The 27,300-nt window shown below is 44.1% G+C and overlaps 1 protein-coding gene across 1 annotated transcript in view; it reads left to right on the plus strand.

The window, feature by feature from the left end:
• Positions 1-4,390: 4,390 nt before the first annotated feature.
• LOC311131112 (VPS10 domain-containing receptor SorCS3-like) overlaps positions 4,391-27,300 on the plus strand; it is a gene marked incomplete at both ends in the record, with an annotated part of 216,181 nt that continues 193,271 nt past the window's right edge. The window contains one exon of the mRNA XM_084163923.1: positions 4,391-5,119. Within this exon, the coding sequence (XP_084020049.1) occupies positions 4,391-5,119 (729 nt within the window). The remainder of the gene's footprint in view (positions 5,120-27,300) is intronic.

Raw genomic sequence — 27,300 nt, forward strand, 5'->3', positions numbered from 1 at the left:
ATATCCTACTCCCTGCATTACTCAGTTATTGCCATTCTCACAATATTCTGCACCATGTTTTCATAACAGTTTCTCCCCTCCCTAAATTGGGAGGCCTCTTTATCTTAGTTTCTCAGTTGTCTTTGTTGTCTGGCCTAACTCTTACTCACATTGCTAAATAGTGGCTCAATGCCATAGCCTTTACTGGTCCTACACTCACATATTTCTACCACATTATACACAGTTTCAGGGTGTAATAATTAGTCATTAATAATTAATCTATCAGAAGGCGAACGCCCTGTCTCGCCTCTATGACGCAGAGGAGAGGCAGGGAGAGGAGACCACCATCATCCCTCCGTTCCGTATCATCGTGCCAGTGGTGTGGGACGTGGACGCCGACATACGGCAGGCCCTGCGTACGGAACCTGCACCTGTACCGTGTCCGGAGAACCGCACCTACGTGCCCATGGGTGTGCGGGACCGCCTCCTTTCCTGGGCACACATGGCACCTGTGTTGGGTCATCCTGGGACAGGCCGTACCATCGCCTGCCTGACTGAGAAGTTCTGCTGGCCCACCTTGGCTTGGCACGTCCGGGTTTACGTCTCTTCCTGCTCCATCTGTACCCAGTCAAAGACTCCCAGACACCTCCCTTATGGAAAGCACATTCCTCTGCCAGTTCCACAATGTCCCAGGTCTCACCTCTCGGTGGACTTTGTCACTGACCTTCCCCCCTCCCAGGGGAACACCACCGTTCTCGTCGTTGTGGACCGGTTTCCAAAGCTTGTCACCTCCTTCCTCTGCCTGGGCTCCCATTGGCCATGCAAACCGCAGAGGCTCTTTTTACGCATGTCTTCCGGCACTACGGGATCCCGGAGGACATTGTCAGACCGTGGTCCTCAGTTCACCTCATGCGTATGGAAAGCGTTCATGGAACGCCTGGGGGTCACGGTCAGTCTCACCTCAGGGTACCATCCTCAAGCTAACGGGCAGGTGGAGAGGGTCAATCAGGAAGTGGGCAGGTTCCTGGGGTGTTACTGTCAGGACCGGCCGGAGAAGTGGGCGGATTTTCTACCTTGGGCTGAGTACGCGCAGAATTCCCTCCGCCATTCCTCTACTAACCTCACTCCTTTCCAGTGCGTGTTGGGGTATCAGCCGGCCCTGGCACCGAGCATGACCGAGGCCCCTGCGGTGGACGAGTGGTTTCGGCGTGCTGAGGAGTTCTGGAACGCTGTGCACACTCGTCTCCAGCGGGCCGTGCGTCGGCACAAGGAACAGGCCGACCTCCACCGCAGTGAGGCGCCTGTTTTCTCTCCAGACGACCGGGTCTGGTTCTCCACCCGGACCCTGCCCCTCCGCTTGCCTTGCCGGAAGCTGAGCCCATGGTTTGTGGGGCCGTTTAAAGTCCTGAGGAGGGTTAATGAGGTAACGTACCGTTTGCAACTCCCTGCTGATTACCGCATTAACCCAACTTTTCTTGTCTCTCTCCTCAGTCCAGTGGTGTCTGGTCCCCTTGCTGAGGCTGGACCCAGTGACGCTCCGCCTCCTCCTCTGGACATCGACGGAGGTCCGGCATCCTCGGTCCGTGAAGTTCTGGATTCGAGGCATCATCGACTGGGAGGGGTACGGCCCAGAGGAGCGGTGCTGGGTTCCTGCGGTGGACATCCTGGATGCTTCACTGACCAGGGATTTTCACCGTTGGCGCCCTGACCGTCCTGTGGTCATCCCCGAGGCCGGTGTCGTTCAGCTGCTGGTCTCGTGAGCACAGTGTACTGTGCTCTTGTTATAATGGGTCTCGTCCCATGGATTGTTTAGAGGTTTACACCACACTATTTTTGGGGGATTACAACCCTGTGTTATATATATACATGTTTGTTTTGGGCTTCGTCCCCATCGTTTTTCATGATGTTGGGTGGAGAAATAAAAAAACCTAATACGTATTCCTGCACCTGTCTTCAAATCATTATACGACGTGACAATTGCGCTAATAATTCCCTCTGTGCACATATTAACCTTTGTCATGCAGGGGCGATTTTAGCAAGTAAATCTTGGTGGGGCAAACCCAAATAAAATAAGTGGGATGCATGCCAGCAAAGCCATTACACAACACAACACTAAACAATACTTTAATTTCACTAGAACGGTGACAAACGGTGCCCACAAACTGTTAGGGCCTACATAAAGCTGTCCCAACAGCAGAGTCCCAACAGCAGTCCCAACATCTTACCACTGCTACACCTGGCTATCAGCAGAGCCTTGTCTGGCAGCGAAACAGTTCATTCAGCCTCATGTTCTGCCTTTAAAAAAAACATAGCTGATATGGCTGACTTGCTTAAACAAATGTGGTTTCTAATGACAATTGAGATGTACAAACTATGGCATAAGGGGACAACAAGCGCATAAGAGGCAATCCGTAATTTCGATTAAGACATTAATGAGCGTGCTAGGACGGACATAGTCAATTTAACTATATGTTCAGGACTTTTGAAATGTACAGCGACATATTTAAAACATGGACCGTTCTTACAGTGTTCGCCCTGTACACCAAGTCAGAACTGTAAGATAAATAAAGGGGGCATATAAGCAGACAACGAAAGCTCTTACAATATTCGATGATTACATTTCTCTAAAACAGGTTATAGGCAACATGAGTCAGAACAGTAGGCGAAATTAAGAGGCGAAAATATACCAAATTCTTAGGGTGAAGCACATGGGCTACTAACAGCTTAATACACAACAAACACTTAGTATTACTTTCTTAGCTACAGTATACATATCTCCCTGGCATATTACATCATTTATGCAGCAGCATACAATATATTTTTGGACTCACTTTGTTGTGCTGTGCTCACTTGATGCGGTGGTCCTTCGTGGGCAAATTTTGACATCTAAGTCTGGCATTCTCTGGATTTATGGTGCTTTCAAGACAACTGGGAACTCTGAAAAAAACAAGGTCAACTCATGATGACGTCATTGATCTTCAGGTCGTAGTTCTAGAAAGAGGCCCGAGGTTCCAGATGTACAATTCCGAGTTGGATGACCATTTAAAACGTATTTTCCCAGTCGGATCTAGTTTTTTTACCGAGTTCCCAGTTGTCTCACCCAAGTCAAGTTTTCGCAGTTCCCGAGTTAACAGTTGTTTTGAGCGCGGCACAAATCATGCTTCATTGACAGCATGGCCAATGTTGAATTTTTATCATTTTAAACTTAATCCTTAATCCCAGATTTGGGACAACAAAGTCACTCCACTGAATAGCAGGCTAGTGATTGCTTTGCAATGCTTGCAGTTAGCCACTGATTCCTTCCAAACCACTCATTGTTGAATTTGCGATTTCCAACTTGTTGTGTAATGTTTATGTCCAATGGCTGATGAGCACCAATACGTTTTATCTATAATTTCTCTTAATCACGGCGCAACTAGAGAACATCACCAACACCTATGCTCCGTATTTTCCGCTGTCTACCCACCACCACAGGAAGCACTGAGCTAGGCTGAAACACCTGCATTTTGGAGATGCCTTACTCAAGAAAGCAAAAAAGAGACCATGTTTGTATGCGGCTTTATTAACTCAATGATTATTTTTTATTTATTTTTTACATTGTTTGCAAACTGATAGGTGACACATATTAATGCCAAAATAACATGCAAAACAGGCAAACTTAAAATGTGAGGCTCAAAACAGGTGGGGTTCTGCTCCACCTGCCATGAATGAGGGGTCGTCACTGATGTCATGGCATAATGGAACGTCTAATTGGCAAGTCTAAGGTGTCAGAGCACCTGCTACATTAAAGTAATTTAGATGCATTTCAGGAAATACCGTTTCCTTTGGACAGGAGGACATTAAAAACCAATTACTTTGATTCGGGTTAATAAAAATAATGACTTCTGAAGCACTGTGAAGACGATAGTGTTTTGGACATCCTGGTCCCTATCACATCAAGCATCATTATACATTGACATCATTGATTTGACTTTGATATGAACATCGTCCGAGATTATCTCTCTGATTAAATCTATGTTGAATAGATCTTTATCGGGTCATATCATATTCGGTTACTAGCGGGCTATTACCACCAGTGTAAAAGCGACGGCGCAGTTCTCTCTCTCTCTCTCTCTCTCTCTCTCTCTCTCTCTCTCACTCTCTCACATCTCTCGTTCTCCTCTCTCTCTTGCATTCGCGTTCTCTCACAGTCTCCCTTTCTTCCGGGCGCACATTCGGCAGCTCGGCTTCGATACAGCTCCTCCCCTATGTGGTGGCTCCCGCGACCAGCTCCTTGAACGTGAGGAGTTTAGCTGAAGAGCGCTTTTCTAAATACCCCGAAAATCTCACCGACTTCGGGGGGAGTTGGTCCTCGGTTGGATAGGGTTTTCCCGCTCCGTGCGTTGGACCCAAATCTCTAACTATACCAGCGATGGATACTTGGCTTGGCTTCAGCCCAGGCTTGCACTTAACTCTGTGTACCTGGCTTCTGATCTCCGCTCATACCCAGCTAAATGCAAAGGCGGAGATATCTTGCTCCTCGTGCCAGTCGCCGGTCCAGCTACACCTGGATGAATTACAGCTGGATACCGGTATGCACGCGGCTACTGGTACGAGGCAGGCGGCCAAAGCACTGGAACGGGTCCGGCTGGAGTACCAGCTACTTGGAGTTACTGACCAAAATACTGGAGTACCAAGCGAAACCCAACAGGCAGGTGTTCCCGTGGATGAGCCGAGATTCACTGACGATGGAGTTTCCGCCAAAGTCGCTCTGGAAGATTCAACCCGGTTTAGTGAAAACGAAGAAACGTATGGTGGTGAATATTATATTGGGATGAATGATTTGGGTAAAGTCAAGGATGGTGCTGGGGATGTTGCGTTACGGAGAGTGAAGCGAAGCGGTCCCGAACGCCCCGAGTTTAGGGAGAGCCTTAGGACAGGTGGACCCGGTTTGGAAGGAGAGACGTCGGATGAGAGAAGGAGTCCTGGTCCGTTACTGGACGGACACAGACTGGGCCGATCCGAATTCAAGTGGAACAGGGACGAGGGTCGAGGGACTTCCAGAGGAGAAGATCCCAAACTAAGCAGCACTACTTTCGCCTTGACCGGAGACTCCGCGCATAACCACGCAGTGGTTTACTGGTCGGGGCAAAACAGCAGCGTAAGTGAAGATTATTCACCATTTGCCATGTGTATTTGTGTTTCACCAAATAAACCATTGTATATTATGAAGCACTACGTTTCGTCAAGGACTGTAAAGGCTTATCATATTCGAACTGTGTTGCGCACGGAAAACTCGCTTGTTTTAGGGAGTTGTTTGTCAACTGTAACAGGTGCACGGGTTCTGTTGCGCACAGCAGGGCACTATATCCTAAATAGGTTTCAGCACCACCAGAAGCATTCGGGGCCAAGTTGGACTGGTATTGCTATTGAGCACGGAGAGATGCTTGCTGCAGACTCCGTGCCCGTGCCATACCGATAGCAGCATTGCTTCACATAGTGGTTGAAAAACACTCCATATACTTGCGCGTATAGGTTACTCTGACAGGTGACTTCCACTATTAGTTTGAGTTTATTTATATGTAATGAATACGACTAAAATAAATTATAATGTTAACGTGTCCTGTATTTTGCAATAGATATGTTTGGTTATAGATCGTTTATAGGTCGCTTTGGATCCGAGATTTTTCATCCAATATAGGCTAATTGATTGGGCAGATTTGTAAATATTTTTGACGGGGTTATAAATTCTTTGAACTCTTTACTTTTACTAATGACATTTCCCATGGAATGAAAGCGAGCCCATGTGGTCCTCTGAATTGCTGGCTTGTTCTTGTCGCTCCTATGTTCACAATTCCTTTACCAAAGCTATAGATTTAATAGGCCGAGTTTAATAATTATATTCTATGCCATTGAATTATGTGCACTTTATATGCATATTTATCATTTATATGGATTTTTAATAAATTCATCTGCATACTATCATCATGCCAGAGTACATTCTATTCAGAATAATGCATCGCTCCCTAAATTAGTAATCAGTGCACTTGTTACCTGCACTTACACAGACACTCCAAAGGGTGGCAGACTATCATTATGCTTCCTAAAAGCTGCATCTGCAGTGTGGTATTATTGTAGGGATACAGAGCCTGAGACTATGGTATCTAATGGAATCAGAGGCAATGAAATCATCCAGGGAAGGACCCCAGTGAAGCCTGAACATCCCTAGCAAACATTCACAGCACTTAGAACACTGTTCTTAATGCGCCTTGGCCTATATGATCAATACCTGTGGTGATGGTCAATTATACAATTACATTGATTGGCAGGCTATGAGCCTGTAATAGCAGCCTTACAACTGCACAGAGGAGAATTGCTATGTCATATCTGATTTTGGCCCATAAATGTTGCATGTTGTTCTGCCACCAAAATCTGTCAGTCTACATAAGGGCTACATAAGTGATGCATTCTACAACCTGTCTCATCCTCTGTGAGTGAAGACAGCTTGTACTTTAACTGAGGTCACTATGGAATGTGTAGGTCATGTTGATGCTAGGACATGTCCTTGTTCTGGCGAATACTTCAGGCTACTAATAAATAAATGGCTGTTATGACACAGATTAATCATCTTCCAGTAGCAGCCAGAACATTTAATCCCAATTTTATTCTGAAATGGCTAGAATACTGAAATTATTTCATCCCCCCTAAAAGGGCATAGAGGCCTTCATTTGAAACAGAATAATAAGGCGAAGTGAATAAAAGTCATTTCCACAACCATGCCGACTCAGAGCAGAGAAAGCCACTGGGCTCTTTTTTTTATCATTCTTACATGTTTCATTTGGTGTTGTGGCTGCCTCTTATTGCTTGATTTCATTTGGATGAAAAAAATGAATCCCTCAGTTTCAGTCTGTCTGAAATTATTATGACACGCTGCATGAACTTGTTTTTTAACCCACAGTGATGGCTGCGGCGGTTTGGGGAAGTTTGTGTGTGTGTGTGTGTGTGAATGTGTGTGTGTGCGGACTCTGTGTGTGTGTGTGTGTTTGTATGCGCTCGGCTCTGTGTGCGTGAGACAGTTTTTCTGGGTGTATTGTATACCCCAGCCAGCCCAACTCCCTGCCTCCGTTTCCCCCTAGCTGTACATTTAATAATTATCTTGAAGACGGAAACAGACATCCATTTTGAAATATTCTCTTCTTGCCAGGAGAGGGGGACTGACTGCCTACTCAATCATGTTTTCTTCAGCTCTCTGACACTAGTACTGGACTACTTTATCTTCATAGGGCTTTAGATCCTGATTGTATGGGTGATGAATTAAGCCCTCAAGGACGGACTGATGGAGCCTGAAGTCCTCTAACTCTAACTTAACCACAGCAGTTGGTGTGTGTGTGTGTGTGTGTGTGTGTGTGTGGTGGGGATGGGTGGCTGAACAAGTCTACTCTGGCCTCACTCATGCAGTCACTCACTTGTCGTTGTGTCACCACACTCCCTTTCCCTCTTTTCCCTTTTTCTTCTACCCAGAATGCTCTGCTTGTGCTGCCTGAGCTGTGTTGTGCCCTGTGCCACTACTCCTCTAGGATGACCTGGGTAGTAGTGGTGTTATGGTGTGTTCTGTTCCCCAAGGCAGGTTGTGTCCTATGAGGCGTGTAGACAAGGCTAATGTGGTCTCTTCTCTGTCTGTCTGTCTGTGTGCTTGAGCCCTTGGTGGATACTAGCCTAGACTCCCTATGGGGAGAGAGATGGTCTCAGTGTTGAGTATCTCTCATTATCAGTGGTGTTTATGAATAAAGTGGCAGGGTTCCTTCTTCCTGGCAGTGTGGATCCAAAATGGCCTCCATTATTGTGCCTCATGCTGATCCTTACTTTATAAAAGCCACTTTCCTAAGGGATTTTCAACCTTGATAATTTATTTCATCCATCCACTCTCTTTTTAAGTCGATGCTTCCAGTAATGCACTTCGCTGGTAGTAAATATCTACATATTTGTCAATAGTACAGGAAAATCTGCCAGCCTTGGCGTGATCAATTTTTTCTCTTTATGTTTTTTTCTTCATGATGCAACACATTGTTTTCTCTTTGTTCTTCATACATCCAGTGGGGAAAATCTAAATGTGGATTTGCATAAGATGCAGAGTGGGACTCTGTGAGTGGTCTTTAATGTAAGGGACCTCACAGAGAGAGTTCATAATATATCTGGCAGGTTATCAATGAAGTGAGCTGGTCTTTTGAAATGCCTACATCTCTTTCAGAGAGCTAATAGACAACCCCCCCCCCCCTATTAGCTTCAGAGAGCTAATAGACAACACACACTCAACCTGAACAAATTACATTTTTTTACGATTGCTTACACACTAAAATTAAACTTTTCCCACAATTAGCAAAACCTTACACTCAAGGAGCAAAACACAAGGCTAGATTTGCACAACTGTAAGCACATTGTCAGCTTCACACTATTTGCAAAACATTACACACAGTGATTTGCAAAACACTAAACACACTTGTATACATCAGACACAGAAGTATATCATGATGTCACTTCCTTGCAATTCCAAAGCACTGACTGTCAAATTACCACACCTATGAGCCAATCTGTTAAACACAGCCATCAGGTGCACAAACACATGATTGCTAAATTGTAGGCACACCAATCAGGTTTAAGCACTATAAAAATGCAGCAGGTAGGTTCACCTGCCTTCAACCAAAATGGAAGGAGTCAGAAGATGAGTGAGGGTGAGAGGAGGAGTACACAGAGGTGGAGAAGGAGGTAGAGGAAGAGGCAGAGGCCGAGCCAGAGGTCGAGGAAGACCTGAAGCAGGAGGAGAACGTGCACAAAGAAGAAGAGGACCAAACTTATCAAATGACATTTGTGCAACACTAGTGGACCATGTTGTGTACCATGGATTGACGCTGAGGGAGGCTGGACTGAGAGTTCAGCCAAATCTTAGCAGATATACAGTGTCATCTGTCATAAGGACTTTTCGACAGGAAAACAGGTAAAAGAAGATCTGTCTACAGTTACAGTAATCAGCCGCTTATTGTATGCACCATATCAGCACTTGTGATACCCCTTCCTGTGACATTGTACAGTAAGTTACATTTATTATTCTCTACATAGGATTGAGGGTCGGGAACGACAAGGAGGAAGGGGGCCCATATTCACGCAAGAACAAGAGAGAGAGATAATAAACATGGTTTTGGCCAATAATGCTATCAGGCTCAGAGAACTATAAGCCAACATTATCGGTGACCATGCCATTTTCAATAATGTCCATCAGGTCTCTCAGTCAACACTGGCACGCATCCTGAAAAGACATCAGGTTCAAATGAAACAACTTTATCGAGTGCCTTTTGAGCGGAATTCAGAGAGGGTCAAATGGCTGCGGCATGAGTATGTGGAGGTTTGTATTGTTCACTTTGGCACTGTGATGTTGCATACTGCACACATTACTTTTTTTTACATTGACTGTATACTAGACCTATCCTGAACTACACAATCTTGTCTTTCACTGTATTTCAGAGAGTTTTGCAGATGGATGCTGAGGAAATCCTGCATGAATTCATATATATTGATGAGGCAGGGTTCAACCTCACAAAAGCAAGAAGGAGAGGCAGAAATATAATTGGCCACAGGGCTATAATCAATTTCCCAGGGCAACGTGAGGGTAACATCACCCTTTGCGCTGCCATTTCACAGCATGGAGTTCTCCTCCGTCATGCCAAAATGGGCCCTTACAACACACCTCACATTCTCGCATTTTTGGACCGATTGCACCACATCGTCACAGCAGGTAATGAAATGCACCAGATGCAATACACTGTCATCTGGGACAATGTGTCATTCCACCGCTCTGCTTTGGTCCAGAACTGGTTTCAACACCATCCACAGTTGACAGTACTATACCTTCCACCATACTCTCCGTTTCTAAACCCTATCGAATAGTTTTTCTCTGCATGGCGGTGGAAGGTTTACGATCTCCAGCCCCAGGCTCAGGTACCCCTCATTCAGGCCATGGAGGACGCCTGTGACCAAGTCGACGCCGCAGCTGTGCAAGAATGGATTCGACATTCAAGACGGTTCTTCCCGCGTTGTCTTGCTAATGAGGATATTGCTTGTGATGTTGATGAAATTCTCTGGCCAGATCCAGCTAGGCGAAGAGATAATGTATAGTATGTTTACTGTAGTATTTTCTGTACAATATTGTCAGTTTTTTTCAGATTATTTTTTATGTTTGTTGTTGTTGTTATTTACTGTAAATGTAACCTGTACTGGATACAGTATTTTACGTTTTTCTGTTGTTTGCTGAGCTAACAGTGTTATGCACACTACTGTAGTAGCATGAAAACTGGGAGATGTTTTGTTGTGATTCTCCATGTTGACAGGTTGACTGATTTGGGTATATGGAGAGAAATAAATGATATTTTCCTCAGTCTGCAGCATTGGTCTTGTGTAGTGTTTGTATAGTTGCACTTTCTCTGTGTACTTCATTTACAGTACACTAATCACCTAGAATTAGACTTGCTAAAAGTGTTTTAGGTTAGCAACAGCAGTGTGTAACTGGTTCAAAAAGATTGAAGTCATATGAAATGTGTGTGTTTCGTATGGTAACATAATATTGTTTTTATGAAGTCGTGTATAGTTTTGACAAAAGTGTTCCATTTTGCAAATTATCTGAAGTGTTGTGCTACTTTGGTGTAGGGTTGTGCTAATTGTGTGTAGTGTTTTGACAAACCGGGCCCTGTTTTCAAAATTGTGCTTAAACAATTGAAAAAAACTGTAATATGCTGGTACACATGGATTGTCCCCCTCGAAATAAACTGAACTAAACTTAAATGAATTGAACAGAAATAAACTGAACTGAAATGAACTGAACTCAACTGAAATGAATTTAACTAAACTGAAATGAATTGAACTGAAATTAACTTCCTTAGTCAACAACATCCACTCGTCTGGAAGAATATTGTTGTTCGCCAACCCCCTTACTGCACCCACCAACAGTGAGGAGAGGGTGGCGTAGTTGATTGGCATAACTAAACACGGCTTTGGCATCCATGCAGAGGCCTGGAACATGATTTAGGATGTACACAGGGGGCTTGTTCCTAGCCCTGTCTGTGACTTGGCTCATCCCTTGGATGGCTTCCCTTCCATTTAGTGATGCTAATGGATTATAAAGTGGCACTTTTATTTTGCTACCTACCGCTATGGTGGAAGAAGGGAAGAGAGGAGGATAGGATGGGGTGTCATAAATAATGCACTCTTCCAAAGGGACTTTTCATCCCTCCATCCCCTCCCCTCTTCTTCTACTTTGTGTTTACAAATGTGTTTCCCAGCCCTTGTTTTCTCTCCTCAGTGGAAGTAGTGAAGCTTCGTGGCAAGACGCCATGCACCGCCACGACTAGACGGAGGAATCGTCTTGACTTGCCCCCCAGAGCTAACGTCTTGGCCGGGATTCCAGATGGGGCACTTGGCCCACCTTTTCAGGCTACCGCCAAGCTGTGCGTTTATGTTTAGCATCTTGTTTAGTCGCTTTATCAAGATCGACTACATGCATGTCATTTATTATTTATTTTATGTACTGGTTTGAGAGAAACATGTGACCTACCGATGAAGGTAGTTTAATGTAACTACAGTTGGCTTATCAGCGTTTGATAGCCACACATTTACCCAGAATGCCTGCATTGATGCTGCATTGATGCCTGCATTACAACACATTCAGGGTCAATTACAATCACATTACATAGCACCTGCTGTTGGAACAGAGCAACATCTAAGACCCCAGAAGTCACTAAAAGCCTTGAGACTCACGTGTCCTGCATGGCTCAGAGCTACCCATTGGATGAAATATTTTTAAGACAGTCAATCATCAAGCTAATGGTCTTATTATGTTTCCTGTACCATTGCCATGGTAGCAGTTCTAGAGGAGGCCTTGGTGAAAGGATATGTTAAGACTGTTTGACTTGAGTGTAATCATACGCTTGGCCACTGATCCCATTCTGCAGTACAAGGGTGTCAACAGAGTGCTGAGCTGCATGTCTGTGGTGTGTGTGGAGTACAGTACGTGTGGGTGTGGGTGTTAGAGAGAGTGTGTCTGTGTTAATTACATTGATATAACAGAGTGTCAAATGTGATTTGGTTTCATCTTCATTCTATTAAACCCCTTTACCCATGGGGGGTATCTCAGGATAAAGTAGCGGCCGACCGTGACATTTTCTCTGGCTCTCTAACAGCTGATCCCAGTACAGTTTGGATGTTAGTGGTTGGACTGGCGTAGTCTGACTGTCTCTAGTTCTCTAACAGCTGATCTCAGACCAGTTTTGCATGGTAGTGGTTGGACTGCATGGTGCAGTGTAGTAGGTAGATCGAAGTAGGTGGTATATGCAGCATGCTCCCCCTGGGCATAGAGTCTTGACCTTTACCGCCTGCTTTTTGAGGCAAAGTGGGATACCTTGTAACGTCGATCTCTCTTGGCATTTCCTGAACATTAGCACACTATGCAGAATGCGATGAGTAAGTCATGATGTCAGAGAGGATGTTGAGGGGGAGATCACCTACCTCTCTATCTCTGGTTCTCTCTCTCTCTCCCTCTCTCTCTCTCTCTCTGTCTCTCTCCCTCTCTCACTCACACACTCCCCCCCTCTATCTGTCTCTCTCACAGACACAAACACTCTTTCCCTCCCCCTTCCTCTTTCTGTCACTCTCTCCATCTCTTTCTCACTCAGTCGGGGTGAATGGTGTCACGCTCGCTAGGGGTTGTCGTTGATGCAGACTAATAATGACACATTATACCCCAGAACCCACACTCAATTAACACACTGTCTAATTAAAATGATCTAGTGGTTTGTCTATGAAAAAGACTGTGAGTGGCCGTAAAATACGGGTCCACGCCACATTAACTTTCTCTTTTTATTCCCATTTAGATATTAATGATAATAACCTGCTTAAACATCGGCCATTACCAAACATATTGTGTAGGCATCTTTCATTTAGTGGAGGGAAATAGATGCGGCTTGATGATAGGAGATTTGCTAACAGAGTCAGTCTGGGGAAGCAAGCAGTACATGACTTTGAACTCCTGTCTCTCCATTGTACTTGCTAAATAAATACTATATTCCTCTCTCTCTCTCTCTCTCTCTCTCTCTCTCTCTCTCTCTCTCTCTCTCTCTCTCTCTCTCTCTCTCTCTCTCTCTCTCTCTCTCTCTCTCTCTCTCTCTCTCTCTCTCTCTCTCTCTCTCTCTCTCTCTCTCTCTCTCTCTCTCTCTCTGAGCTTGACTATCCTCATGAAAGTAGCCTCTAAATAAATGATAATCAATCAACTGCGTTTTCTCCTTCTCCCGAGCCCGCTATTTACTCACTGAAATAGATCACTCTGTATTTATATATTTTATTTTACACTAGGATTATTTCTTTATTTTTTCCACCCCCTCTATGCATTCACGCATTTTAATTTGTAATAACTCTTTAAGAGAAGTAAAGTGGAGCTTGGTTTTTGCTCAGTAAAACAGAGAGAGAGTGAGTGTTCATAGATATCAATGCATTATTCATTTGCCTTCTCTTTAGAGGAGTTTCTGAGTGGGAGGGGTATCAGAACATGAGCTAGCTAGGTTCACTGCTTTGGATTGTTATAAATGAAAAGGTCCTGGAGTTCTCCCTGACCGTGTTTCCCAATCAGGTAATACTCTGGGCCCATTTGATAGCCTATACTTAGTTCCTGAGGTAAAAGTCTGGGCCCTATATACATGAAAAGGGCCTGGAGTTATCCCAACCATGTGACCTGACCAATAAATACTATAATAACTAGGGCCCACAGTTTAATCACGTCAGGAAACACTCCGGGCCCTAGTCATGAAAACACTTCACCACTAGACAGGCATTGTCAATGTGAATCTTATGAAGGCCTTGTGTGAACAATGCCCTTAGGTAAGGTGTTAATTGCTTCTCAAGCTCTTTGATATGTAGGCTAGCACCTGTCTGCTCCATTGGACAACATACTATTTCTAACTACAGACAGTCTACATATACACAGAGGGGTTGTTGCTGCCTCTCTTTCTTGCTCTCTCTCTCTCTCTCTCTCTCTCTCTCTCTCTCTCTCTCTCTCTCTCTCTCTCTCTCTCTCTCTCTCTCTCTCTCTCTCTCTCTCTCTCTCTCTCTCTCTCTCTCTCTCTCTCTCTCTCTATCTATCTATCTTGCTTTATAAATAGTTGTTTATTTGGACACTCAAAAACGAGATGGTGCATCTCAACAGATTTCATCCTGCAAAATGTCAAATAAATAATGAATCTATTTATCTCTCTCTCTCTCTCTCTCTCTCTCTCTCTCTCTCTCTCTCTCTCTCTCTCTCTCTCTCTCTCTCTCTCTCTCTCTCTCTCTCTCTCTCTCTCGCCATAGCTTTTATTGTTTCCTTCTCTTTATATCTCTACTATAGCCATTTTATCACCCTCCCTTTGGAATGGTTGTAATGCGCAGGAGGAACACTTGTGCAAACAGTCTGCTTTATTTCATTGTTATCCTGTGTGCCAACTATGATCCTCTTGATACCTGTATAACTGTAAATAAGGAAATACTGAAGTCTGCAGGTATTGTCTGTAACTACCACTTCAGGGCAGCACAAATAAAAGCCTCACAACATCTGTTGTCTGCCACCAAAGCCTCTCTGTGTCTTTTCCCCACTGGGGTATAGCTAGCTAGCAGTAACAGCAGCGCCTACCAACAGCTACAGTTGTCTGCTAGCGATTCAGGCTAATGCTATTGTAAGCTTCAAATAACATGGGTAACATACCTAACATAATATGTTTATGAAAGCCTTTTTGTCTGTTTAACATTGTATCACTTCAAATCCAAATATTTTGTCTTGCCCATTCACCCTCTGAATGGCACACATACATAATCCATGTCTCAATTGTCTCAAGACTTAAAAATCCTTCTTTAACCTGTCTCCTCCCCTTCATCTACACTGATTGAAGGGGATTTAACAAGTGACATCAATAAGGGATCATAGCTTTCACCTGGATTCACCTGGTCAGTCTATGTCATGGAAAGTTCTTAATGTTTTGTCCACTCAGTGTATATATTGGGTATATAATAATATATACATTTATATTGGGTATTTATACGGTATATACATGTATATTGGGTATTTAATCAAGGTCCATGTTATGAATTAATTCAATACTTTAATACTTGATAATGCAATCAGTGTGAATATGAATAACCTTTTCTGAACATTTGTCTTTAAACACAATCAGCATTGTGATCATTATAGCAATGTTAGATGGATACAGATAACAGTTATTGTGCAGAGATTCTGTTTTTATCATCGTGAGAGTTTCCCCAGTAAGTGAGTGGAATGCAGATATAGATCACACACACACACGTACAGAAACACACACACACACACACACACACACACACACACACACACACACACACACACACACACACACACACACACACACACACACACACACACACACACACACACACACACACACACACACACAAACAAACACACACACACACACACACACACACACACACACACACTAAGTGGTATAACAGGCCCCAATTAGTAAGTAACTGTCCTCTGCAGTATTTAGGTTGTAAGGCCTAGTTGCCATACCGTAGGAATACTGTATAGACCATAATTGGAGACATTTAATTTTTTTCAATAATTGCAGCATATTCAGTACAAGCACGTGGCTTCTCAACCTGAACAAAGGAACATCCTGGTACAAATGGATTGTTCCCCCACGAAATAAATTGAAATGAGCTGAACTAAAATTAAATGAATTGAACTGAACTGAAATAAACTGAAATTAACTGAATTCCACTGAAATGAGCTGAAATGAACTGATCTCCACTGAAATGAATTTAACTGAGCTAAAATGAACTTCCAAAGTCAACAAAATTTTATATTCTTCCATCCTCGTGGGGACCTCAAAATCATTTCCATAAAAAATATTATTTTCCCTGACCTCTAACCCTAACCTTTACCAAAACCCTAAACTTAGCCCGTAACCCTTTTTTTGTTGTTGTAACTAACACCCTTTTTCTCCCCATAATTGGAGACATTTTCTCCCCAATTTCGATCTTGTCTCATTGCTGCAACTCCCCAACGGGCTCGGGAGAGGCGAAGGTGGAGTCATGCGTCCTCCGAAATATGACCCGCCTATCCGCGCACCTTAACCCGGAAGCCAGCTGCACCAATGTGTCGGAGGAAACACCGTTCAACTGGCGACCGGGGTCAGCCTGCAGGGACCCGGCCCGCCACAAGCAGTCGCTAGGGCGCGATGAGCCAAGTAAAGCCCCCCCGGCAAAACCCTCCCCTAACGCGGACAATTGTGCGCCGTCCTATGGGACTCCCGGCCACGGCCGTTTGTGGCACAGCCCGGGCTGTGCCTTAGACCGCTGCGCCACTCGGGAGGCCCCCTTAGCCCGTAACCCTAACCCAATCCCTGAACTTAACTCCTAACCCTAACCATTAACCTCTTACCCTAACCCTAATTCTAACACTAATTTTCCGTGTTTTACTAACCTTGTGGGGACTTTTGGGGATTGTAGGTCCCCACAGTGAGAGAATAACTAATTCCCCCCCCCCCCCCCCCCCACACACACACATACACACACACACACACACACACACAAACTCACACGCCGGTTGGCTGATGATTAACATGCATACTAGGCTAGCAGTGATATTGAAGGCATTACTACATCAGCCCCCCAGTGAGATGGATGGGGCTGTGGGACTGGCATCTACCTCTCATTTGGATCCCACGGCGTATAGCCGGTGTATACGGATGGAAGACAAACCATCAGGTAATTATGGGCGGTAGTACCCCGCTTCAATACAAATCAACATGCTTGGCACATTCAATCATGATGCTTTCATCATCTACAGTGCATTCAGAAAGTATTCAGACCCCTTTACTTTTTCCACATTTTGTTACATTACAGCCTTATTCTAAAATTGATAAAATTAATGTTTTTTCTCATCAATCTACACACAATACCCCATAATGACAAAGCGAAAACAGGTTTTTAGAAATGTTTGCAAATTTATTTTAAAAAACAACAACAGAAAAACCTTATTTACATAAGTATTGAGACCCTTTGATATGAGTCTCGAAATTGAGCAGGTGCGTCCTGTTTCCATTTGATTGGAGTCCACCTGTGGTAAATTCTATTGATTTGACATCATTTGGAAAGGCACACACCAGTCTATATAAAGGTCCAACAGTTGACAGTGCATGTCAGAGCAAAAACCCAGCTTTGAGGTCGAAGGAATTGTCCGTAGAGCTCCAGGACAGGATTATATCGAGGCACAGATCTGGGGAATGGTACCAAAACATTTCTGCAGCATTGAAGGTCCCCAAGAACACAGTGGCCTCCATCATTCTTAAATGGAAGAAGTTTGGAACCACCAAGACTCTTCCTAGAGCTGGCCGCACAGCCAAACTGAGCAATCGGGGGAGAAGGGCCTTGGTCAGGGAGGTGACCAAGAACCCGATGGTCACTCTGACAGAACCCCAGAGTTCCTCTGTGGAGATGGGAGAACATTCCAGAAGGACAACCATCTCTGCAGCACTCCACCAATCAGGCCATTATGGTATAGTGGCCAGACGGAAGCCACTCCTCAGTAAAAGGCACATGACAGCCCGCTTGAAGTTTGCTAAAAGGCACCTAAAGGACTCTCAGACCATGAGAAACAAGATTCTCTGGTCTGATGAAACCAAGATTTAACTCTTTGGCCTGAATGCCAATCATCACGTCTGGAGGAAACCTGGCACCATCCCTACGGTGATGTATGGTCGTGGCAGCATCATGCTGTGGGGATGTTTTTCAGCAGCAGGGACTGGGAGACTAGTCAGGATCGAGGGAAAGTGAACAGAGCAAAGTACAGAGAGATCCTTGATGAAAACCTGCTCCAGAGCGCTCAGGACCTCAGACTGGGGCATAGGTTCACCTTTCAACAGGACAACGACCATAAGCTCACAACCAAGACAACGCAGGAGTTGCTTCGGGACAAGTCTCTGAATGTCCTTGAGTGACCCCGCCACTTGAACCCGATCGAAAATCTCTGGAGAGACCTGAAAATAGCTATGCAGCGACGCTCCCCATCCAACCTGACAGAGCTTGAGAGGATCTGCAGAGAAGAATGGGAGAAACTCCCCAAATACAAGTGTGCCAAGCTTGTAGTGTCATACCCAAGAAGACTCAAGGCTGTAATCGCTGCCAAAGGTGCTTCAACAAAGTACTGAGTAAAGGTTCAGAATACTTATGTAAATGTGATATTTCCGGTTTTTATTTTAAATACATTTGCAAAAATGTCTAAAAACCTGTTTTTGCTTTGTCATTACGGGGTATTTAATCCATTTAAGAATAAAGCTGTAACGTAAAAATTTTAACAAGTCAAGAGGTCAGAATACGTTCCGAATGCACTGTACGTGTGTGTGTGTGTGTGTGTGTTTGGGGGTGTGTGTGAAATTAAGCGTAGCCAGTTCAGAAGGGAAACCTGAGTGTGGTTGATTGCGTCAGCTGATATTGCACCAATTGGATTCACACTCTAATTACATGCGGCCTATTTAGGTGACCAGTTCTACACATGCTTCCTCGATGCCGGATGTCTCACGCTCGATTGCGCTGGTGTCTCTTGCTGCTGCAACTAGCTGTTACACTCTATGCTTGCTGTTTCTGAAATCCCACCACCACCCCAGCCTCCACCTGTAGGGGTTCTGTTTCTGATATCCCACAACCACCCCAGCCTCCACCTGTAGGGGTTCTGTTTCTGATATCCCACAACCACCCCAGCCTCCACCTGTAGGGGTTCTGTTTCTGATATCCCACAACCACCCCAGCCTCCACCTGTAGGGGTTCTGTTTCTGATATCCCACAACCACCCCAGCCTCCACCTGTAGGGGTTCTGTTTCTGATATCCCACAACCACCCCAGCCTCCACCTGTAGGGGTTCTGTTTCTTCCTTCAGGGGATTTAATATAGCATATCGTGCTCACTGACTGTAGTTATATTATCATCTTCATATGATGCTTGGCTCTGGCAGTGAGCTACCCTGAAAGAGCTGTGCCCTAACGCCAAACCATGCATTGTTATCTTTTCTAATAAATGGTTAAACGTACACATTGTGTTTTCTTTCTGAACATACTTTGCATGTAAGAAAAGTGTTTAATCAAGATGGTTTCTCTAATGGTGTGTGGGGTGTATTTGTGAGAAAGAGAGACAGAGAGAGGGACAGAGAAAGAGAGAGAGTTCATGCATGTGTTTTTATTCAATATAGACCTATATCCTAAGACCTACAGTAGCAACCATCCTCTCAAAACACTATGTTTCCTAGTTAGCAGTGGGAACATCACATTATCACATACAATCTAGCCTGTGAGGGCTGTCTCTGTGAGTCTGTTGTGGATGGCCACAATCACAGTGCCTGTTGGCTCTTCCTCAGGAACTGCCTTTGTCTATCACTAGAGGGAGTGTTCAGCCTGGGGAAGATTAACACTAACATGGGCCGACGGACAGGATGAGTGGATGGAGCTGGAGTGGTCTGAGACTGGGAGAAAGAGGGGGAGGAGGGAGGTTGTGGGGAGAAAGAAGGGGGAGCAAGAGAGAGAGAGGGAGATGGGTAGAGGAGAGAGGGAGAGGGAGAGAGAGAGAGAGAAAGGGACTCACACAGAGACACACAGACATTTAGAGAGAGCCATTAGTAGCTGGAGTTCACTCATGTTTAATATCGCTAGTCTCTACCACCACTGTCTCAGTCTCGGCCTCAGTCTCTATTTAAATAGCTTCCTCTTGCTCTCTCTCTCCTGTCTCAGGCTGAGGCCGAGGTTGTTCATTACCATTCCCGTTCACAGCTCACTTGCCACACATGAAAATGTTTATGTGGGCCTAATTTAATGTTGTGATGCTTGCATTTGTAGAGCAGGCCCACTATGAAAGATTATGTAATCTAACTGGTAAACAGGCCATTGTCCCTCTGTGTATTTTTCATTCATATTGTAAGCAGCGTTTCAGCAAGTGCAGGGAAAGTCTGAATGGAATTGGTTTGTTTGTGAATCTGTACTGATGTGTGATTATAGGAACACAGCAGGCTTTGTGTGATTGCACAAACTGCAGACATTTGTTAGTATGACAGCATGGCTAAAGTGTGTTTATGCTTGACTTAACCTGTATGTAATGTAAATGTACTGCTTGTACTATACATACATGCAGAATTCAAGCTACACTTAATATGAACTGTGCCTGACATTTTACATGCATCCTGTAGAATAGAGATTAGTCAAAGCTGCTATGACTACAAACTGTGTTTTATAAAAAAAAAATATATATATATATTCTGGTACTGTCAACGACTCAAGATTAACCTAGATGTAAATGTAAGATTAACCTAGAAGAAGACAAAGGTTACAGTAAAGCGGATGACAATAAATCACAATTTATTCATATTTGCAGATTTACCTTCTATCTACCTTTTCTTATTACTCCAGTGCCAATACCTCAACAGGAAAGACGTTCAAATATCTTCCTTCCTGGGTGTAAATAAATATAATATTTTATGTCGTCGCCATGCCAGCTGTAATATTCTTGAGATGTATGAGCCTCTATTACTGCAACTTGAGGGGGCCTGAAGTTGTCAACGACAGGTTTAAAGGCCACGGCTACACGCCGTCATCCCCCTCCCCGAGCTCAGAGTGATGGGCACCAAAGAGCTGATGTGAGGTCAGACATGGGCGGGTCAAACCATTCACTGACATGTAGAGTGGGGTTTGGGAGCACCACAGTGCGGCAAACCTCAGGAGTGGATCTCCTACTACTAGAGCAGAAGCTGGCATCTGTTTATGATATAATGCTTTTCAGTGGTGTTATGAGGCTGTTATAGCTTACTGATGTATACATACCTCTAGTTGTGGAATAGTTTGACTTTTAGACTTTTTTTACCGTTTTGATTATTTCCTAAACTATGTCAGCTGTTTTATTTCTATTCATCATAATATTCTCAATTCATTTCCTCAAAGTAAAAGGCAGATTACTCAGTTGGCATACCATAAACAAATATTAAACTCTGAACACATTAATCATTGTTTACCAAAACACAACAGGATTTCAATTATCACAAACAGTTCAGAAACATCCACTATTTATCATTCACATCCCAGTAAACAATAATAAATATGTGTCTGAACACAGTCGATTCAGAAGGCTGTCTAGCTAACATTTATAACCAAAAAACAAAAATTAATATTTTGAACATCCTGTCATGTCCGTTGAGTACAGGACTGGACCAAGGTGAGCGTGGTATGCGTACATGTTTGTTTATTGAATAAACACCGAACAAAACAACAAAAGCAACGTAACGTGAAGTTCTAAAGGCTAACATCAAACAAGCCAAACACACAGAAACAAGATCCCACAACTAAAGGTAGGCAAAATGGCTACCTAAGTATGATCCCTAATCAGAGACAACGATCGACAGCTGCCTCTGATTGGGAACCACATCCGGCCAACATAGAAATACACATTCTAGAAACTATTAACATTCACACCCTGACCAAACTAACAAGAAACAACAGGCATTAAAGGTCAGGGCGTGACACATCCCAAGAACAGCCCCCTCTCATAGAGCTCACTGAGCATCCTGTGCTTACATTTTATCACAAAAGCTTGAAGAATATAGTCAAAGAAGAACTATCTTGTTTTATTATTAAATGCTTATCCGAGAGGGTACTTTGATCCCAAAAATCCACCAGTGTTCCTTACACAGATGACTACACACACACACACATACTGTGTATAGAGACACACAAACACACACACACATAGATATGAATACATTTGAAAGATCTGAATACACAGTGGCTCTGGGAATAATTATTTCCTGCTTCGCTGCACAGTGGCATCATGGGACGGCTAATTCAGTGGAGTGGAAAGCAGACAAAGAGGAGCACAAACGCTAGCATCCCATATCACACATACACAACACCTACACAACACACACACACAACACATACACACACAACACATACACACACACACACACACAACACATACACAACACACATACACACAGATACACAACACAACACACACACACACACACAACACACACACACACACCCCACAGTGCCTCAGCCATAATCTACAATTAGATAATAAGCGCTTAGAAGTGACTCTGGGAATCTGATCAGGAAGCAGAGGGAAGTAAGGAAGAACCTTGGGGGTTGAATCTAAAAGTAGAATCTCTGTCACTACAGTACCTGTCTTAATCATCTCCATCTCCTGCATGTCAAACCCATGTGTTGTCTATCTGATCCATCATATGTGTCTGTCAATACATGTGTAGCCTACAGAGTGTGGAGGAATTCAATTCACAACTCCATATCTAGTGTATGCTTTGGTTCTGAACCCTATAGAGTACCTGTCTGTAAAAGAGGATCCCACTGTACAATCCTACATACAGAATGGATTCACTATCTGTAAAAGAGGATTCCACTGTACAATCCTACATACAGAATGGGTTCACTATCTGTAAAAGAGGATCCCACTGTACAATCCTACATACAGAATGGATTCACTATCTGTAAAAGAGGATTCCACTGTACAATCCTACATACAGAATGGGTTCACTATCTGTAAAAGAGGATTCCACTGTACAATCCTACATACATCTTGGAATCCAAGATGGCGTACCAGTGCGGTCGTGTTCTTTGTTGTGTGTCCGTGTAAATAGCCTGTTTTTTGTATTGTTTTGTCTTTTTCGTACTTATTTCCCTATCATACTTTTCATCCTTCTATAAAATATACTTTCCTGCAACCCGCCTCACTCAATGTGGAACGGATTCTATTATTGACTTACCCTTTATCTAGAATCTCCAGTTGAAACTAGCTAGCCAGCTAACTAGCTACTTGCTATTAGCCACTGTTAGCGGTTTTCTCCCAGGAAATCGGATTTTCACCAAATGTGAACTGATTGCCCCCCATCTATCCTCAGAGTTCGTACTGCTTGGTGACCTAACTGGGATATGCTTAACACCCCGGCCAACCTACAATCTAAACTAGATGCCCTCAATCTCACACAAATTATCAACGAACCTACCAGGTACAACCCTAAATCTGTAAACATGGGCACCCTCATAGATATCATCCTGACAAATCTACCCTCTAAATACACCTCTGCTGTCTTCAACCAGGATCTCAGCGATCACTGCCTTATTGCCTGCGTCCGTAATGGGTCCGTGGTCAAACGACCACCCCTTATCACTGTCAAACGCTCCCTAACACACTTTAGCGAGCAGGCCTTTCTAATTGACCTGGCCCGGGTATCCTGGATGGATATTGCCTGGTTGTTCTTTAAAAGTGCTTTCCTCTCAATCTTAAATAAGCATGCCCCATTCAAAATATTCAGAACTAAGAACAGATGTAGCCCCTGGTTCTCCTCAGACTTGACTGCCCTTGACCAGCACAAAAACATCCTGTGGCGTACTGCATTAGCATCGAAAAGCCCCTGCAATATGCAACTTTTCAGGAAAGTCAGGAACCAATATACACAATCAGTTAGGAAAGCAAAGGCTAGCTTTTTTAAACAGAAATTTGCATCCTGTAGCACTAACTCCAAAAAGTTTTGGGACACTGTAAAGTCCATGGAAAATAAGAGCACCTCCTCCCAACTGCCCACTGCACTGAGGCTAGGAAACACTGTCACCACCGATAAATCTACAATAATCGAGAATTTCAACAAGCATTTTGCTACGGCTGGCCATGCTTTCCACCTGGCTAACACTACCCCGTTCACCAGCTCTGCACCCTCCGCTGCAACTTACCCATGCCCCCCCCCCCACCGATAAATCTACAATAATCGAGAATTTCAACAAGCATTTTGCTACGGCTGGCCATGCTTTCCACCTGGCTAACACTACCCCGTTCACCAGCTCTGCACCCTCCGCTGCAACTTACCCATGCCCCCCCCCCCCCCCCCCCCCCCCCCCCCCCCCGCTTCTCCTTCACACAAATTCAGACAGCTGATGTTCTGAAAGAGCTGAAAAATCTGGACCCCTACAATTCAGCTGGGATAGACAATCTGGACCCTTTCTTTCTAAAATTAGCCGCCGAATTGTCGCAACCCCTATTACTAGCCTGTTTAACCTCTCTTTCATATCGTCTAAGATCCCCAGAGATTGGAAAGCTGCCGCGGTCATCCCCCTCTTCAAAGGGGGTGACACTCTAGATCCAAACTGTTACTGACCTATATCCATCCTGCCCTGCCTTTCGAAAGTATTTGAAAGTTAACAAACAGATAACCGACCATTTCGAATCCCACAGTACCTTCTTCACTATGCAATCCGGTTTCCGAGCTGGTCATGGGTGCACCTCAGCCACGCTCAAGGTCCTAAACTATATTATAACCGCGATCGATAAAAGACAGTACTGCGCAGCCGTCTTCATCGACCTGGCCAAGGCTTTAGACTCTGTCAACCACCGCATTCTTATTGGCAGACTAAATAGCTTTGGTTTCTCTAATGACTGCCTCGCCTGGTTCACCAACTACTTCTCAGATAGAGTTCAATGTGTCAAAACGGAGGGCCTGTTGTCTGGACCTCTGGCCGTCTCTATGGGGGTGCCACAGGGTTCAATTCTCGGGCCGACTCTATTCTCTGTGTATATCAATGATGTCGCTCTTGCTGCTGGTGATGCTCGGATCCACCTCTATGCGGACGACACCATTTTGTACACCATCTGGCCCTTCATTGGACAATGTGTTAACAAACCTCCAAACGAGCTTCAACGTCATACAACACTCCTTCTGTAGCCTCCAACTGCTCTTAAACACTAGTAATACTAAATGCATGCTCTTCAACCGAATGCTGCTTGCACCCGCCCACCCGACTAGAATCACTACTCTCGGCGGGTCTGACCTAGAGTATGTGGACAACTACAAATACCTAGGTGTCTGGTTAGACTGTAAACTCTCCTTCCAGACTCACATTAAGCATCTCCAATCAAAAGTTAAATCTAGAATCGGCTTCCTATTTCACAACAAAGCCTCCTTCACTCATGCTGCCAAACATGCCCTCATAAAACTGACTATCCTACCGATCCTTGAATTCAGCGATGTCATTTACAAAATAGCCTCCAACACTCTACTCAGCAAATTGGATGTAGGCCATCACAGTGCCATCCGTTTTATCACCAAAGCCTCATATACTACCCACCATTGTGACCTGTACGCTCTTGTTGGCTGGCCCTCACTACATATTCGTCGCCAAACCCACTGGCTCCAGGTCATCTATAAATCACTGCTAGGCAAATCCCTGTCTTATCTTAGCTCACTGGTCACCATAGCAACACCCACCCATAGTCTGCACTCCAGCAGGTATATCTCACTGGTCATCCCCAAAGCCAACACCTCCTCTGGCCGCCATTCCTCCAGTTCTCTGCTGCCAATGACTGGAACGAACTGCAAAAATCTCTGAAGCTGAAGACTCTTATCTCCCTCACTAACTTTAAGCGTCAGTTGTCAGAGCAGCTTACCGATCACTGCACCTGTACACAGCCATTCTGAAATTAACCCACCCAACTACCTCATCCCCATATTGTTATTTATTTTGCTAATTTGCACCCCAGTATCTCTATTTGCACATCATATTTTGCACATCTATCATTCCAGTGTTAATTACGAAATTGTAACGATTTTTGCGCTATGGCCTATTTATTTATTGCCTTACCTCCATAACTTACTACATTCGCACACACTGTATATATATTTTCTGTTGTATTTTTGTCTGTAAAAGAGGATTCCACTGTACATTCCTACATACAGTATGGATTCACTATCTGTAAAAGAGGATCCCACTGTACAATCCTACATACAGAATGGTTTCACTATCTGTAAAAGAGGATTCCACTGTACAATCCTACATACAGTATGGATCCTCTATCTGTAAAGGAACCCACATTCCTATTCTATGTCTACTGTCTGTTTCCCTGTACCACTGCCACAACACTCAAGACTCTGAAACTTCTTTCACATGGAGTTTACTTTCACAGAGGATTAAATTGTGGTTTCGGTAGACAGTACAGTAAGCCACAAATTGTCCAGAATCTGTGATTACTGCTTTGGCAGAACGTGCCGTGGAAATAATTAAAATGTTACCTACAGCGAAGTAAGCAAATGACAACCCCACCATAGCAGAGATGTTGGTGACCATGACGTGAACTCTTGTAGACTTGTTTATTCAAATGGATTGGAGTGGTGGTGGTGTGTGTGTGTGTGTGTGTTTGAGTGTGTGAGTGTGTGTGGCTGTAGATCAAAGTAGCCTTGGACAGCTTCTGGCCTGAAGTCATTCACTCCCTTCTTTCTCTAATTTCAGTGTTTTTCCTATAGTTTTAATCCTCAACAGATTGCTTTATCAAACTAGCTATCTGTGTCCTAGATTGTTGAGGAACGGGTGGATAGGGAGTTGCATGCAGTGAAGCTATTTGGATTTACTACGTTTGAATAGTTCATATGCTGTAACATTTTCAAGGTGGTTGTTCATGGCATGTTTATTAGCTAGCTATTTGCATAGGTGTCGAATAATACTATGCAGTCTGTTTGTGACACAAGGGACCAATAAGATACTCCTGAATCCATTCCTTTCATGCCTTTTAGTGAGATCTGCTGAATTAAGTCAATTATGTCTTCTTGGGAGTAAACATTACGATGAACATTCGGCATGCACGGTCTTCTAACGCTTTCACAAATGCTTGCCAGTATAACCCAATAGTCTGCCATATGACAGCATTCCAGAAAGCAGCATCATATGGTTCCTAACTTGAAGGAGAGAATCTGTGTGAATTGGCTGTACTCTCCGAGTCCCCAGATGGATCCAAATCTCCCCAAATCTCTCCAAGTCCCCAGATGGATCCAAATCTCCCGAAGGACGAGGAACTCAGGTAATAAACTTGTCTGTGGATGATTGAATTCTCTCCTCCAAGTGTCCTTCCATCTCTGCGTTAGACATCAAGAGTGTCTTGTTCATTGGAATGACCTTGAATACGATGTCTGTCTATTTCCACATTAACGATAAACTGTGTTAGATATCCTCCTCCCTCCTCCCTCCTTCGCCATTGACTACCCTCATCGGAAAAACTGCATATCTGTTGAGTCAAATTGACATTTTTTCATGTGACAGACCGGCGGCCATTTTCTCCCAGGGGATCGTGGGTAAATTAGCTATTTCAAAACAAGGATGTATATAACTACAAATGAAGTACCACAGTAGCCCCTAACAGCCAATGTATTCAACACCTTGCCTGAGGCTTCTGCTGGCCGATCTCTGCTTTGCGTTTGCCTGTCAA

Source organism: Coregonus lavaretus (genome assembly GCF_964263955.1).
Source record: "Coregonus lavaretus genome assembly, chromosome: 6".
Taxonomy (NCBI): Eukaryota; Metazoa; Chordata; class Actinopteri; order Salmoniformes; family Salmonidae; genus Coregonus; species Coregonus lavaretus.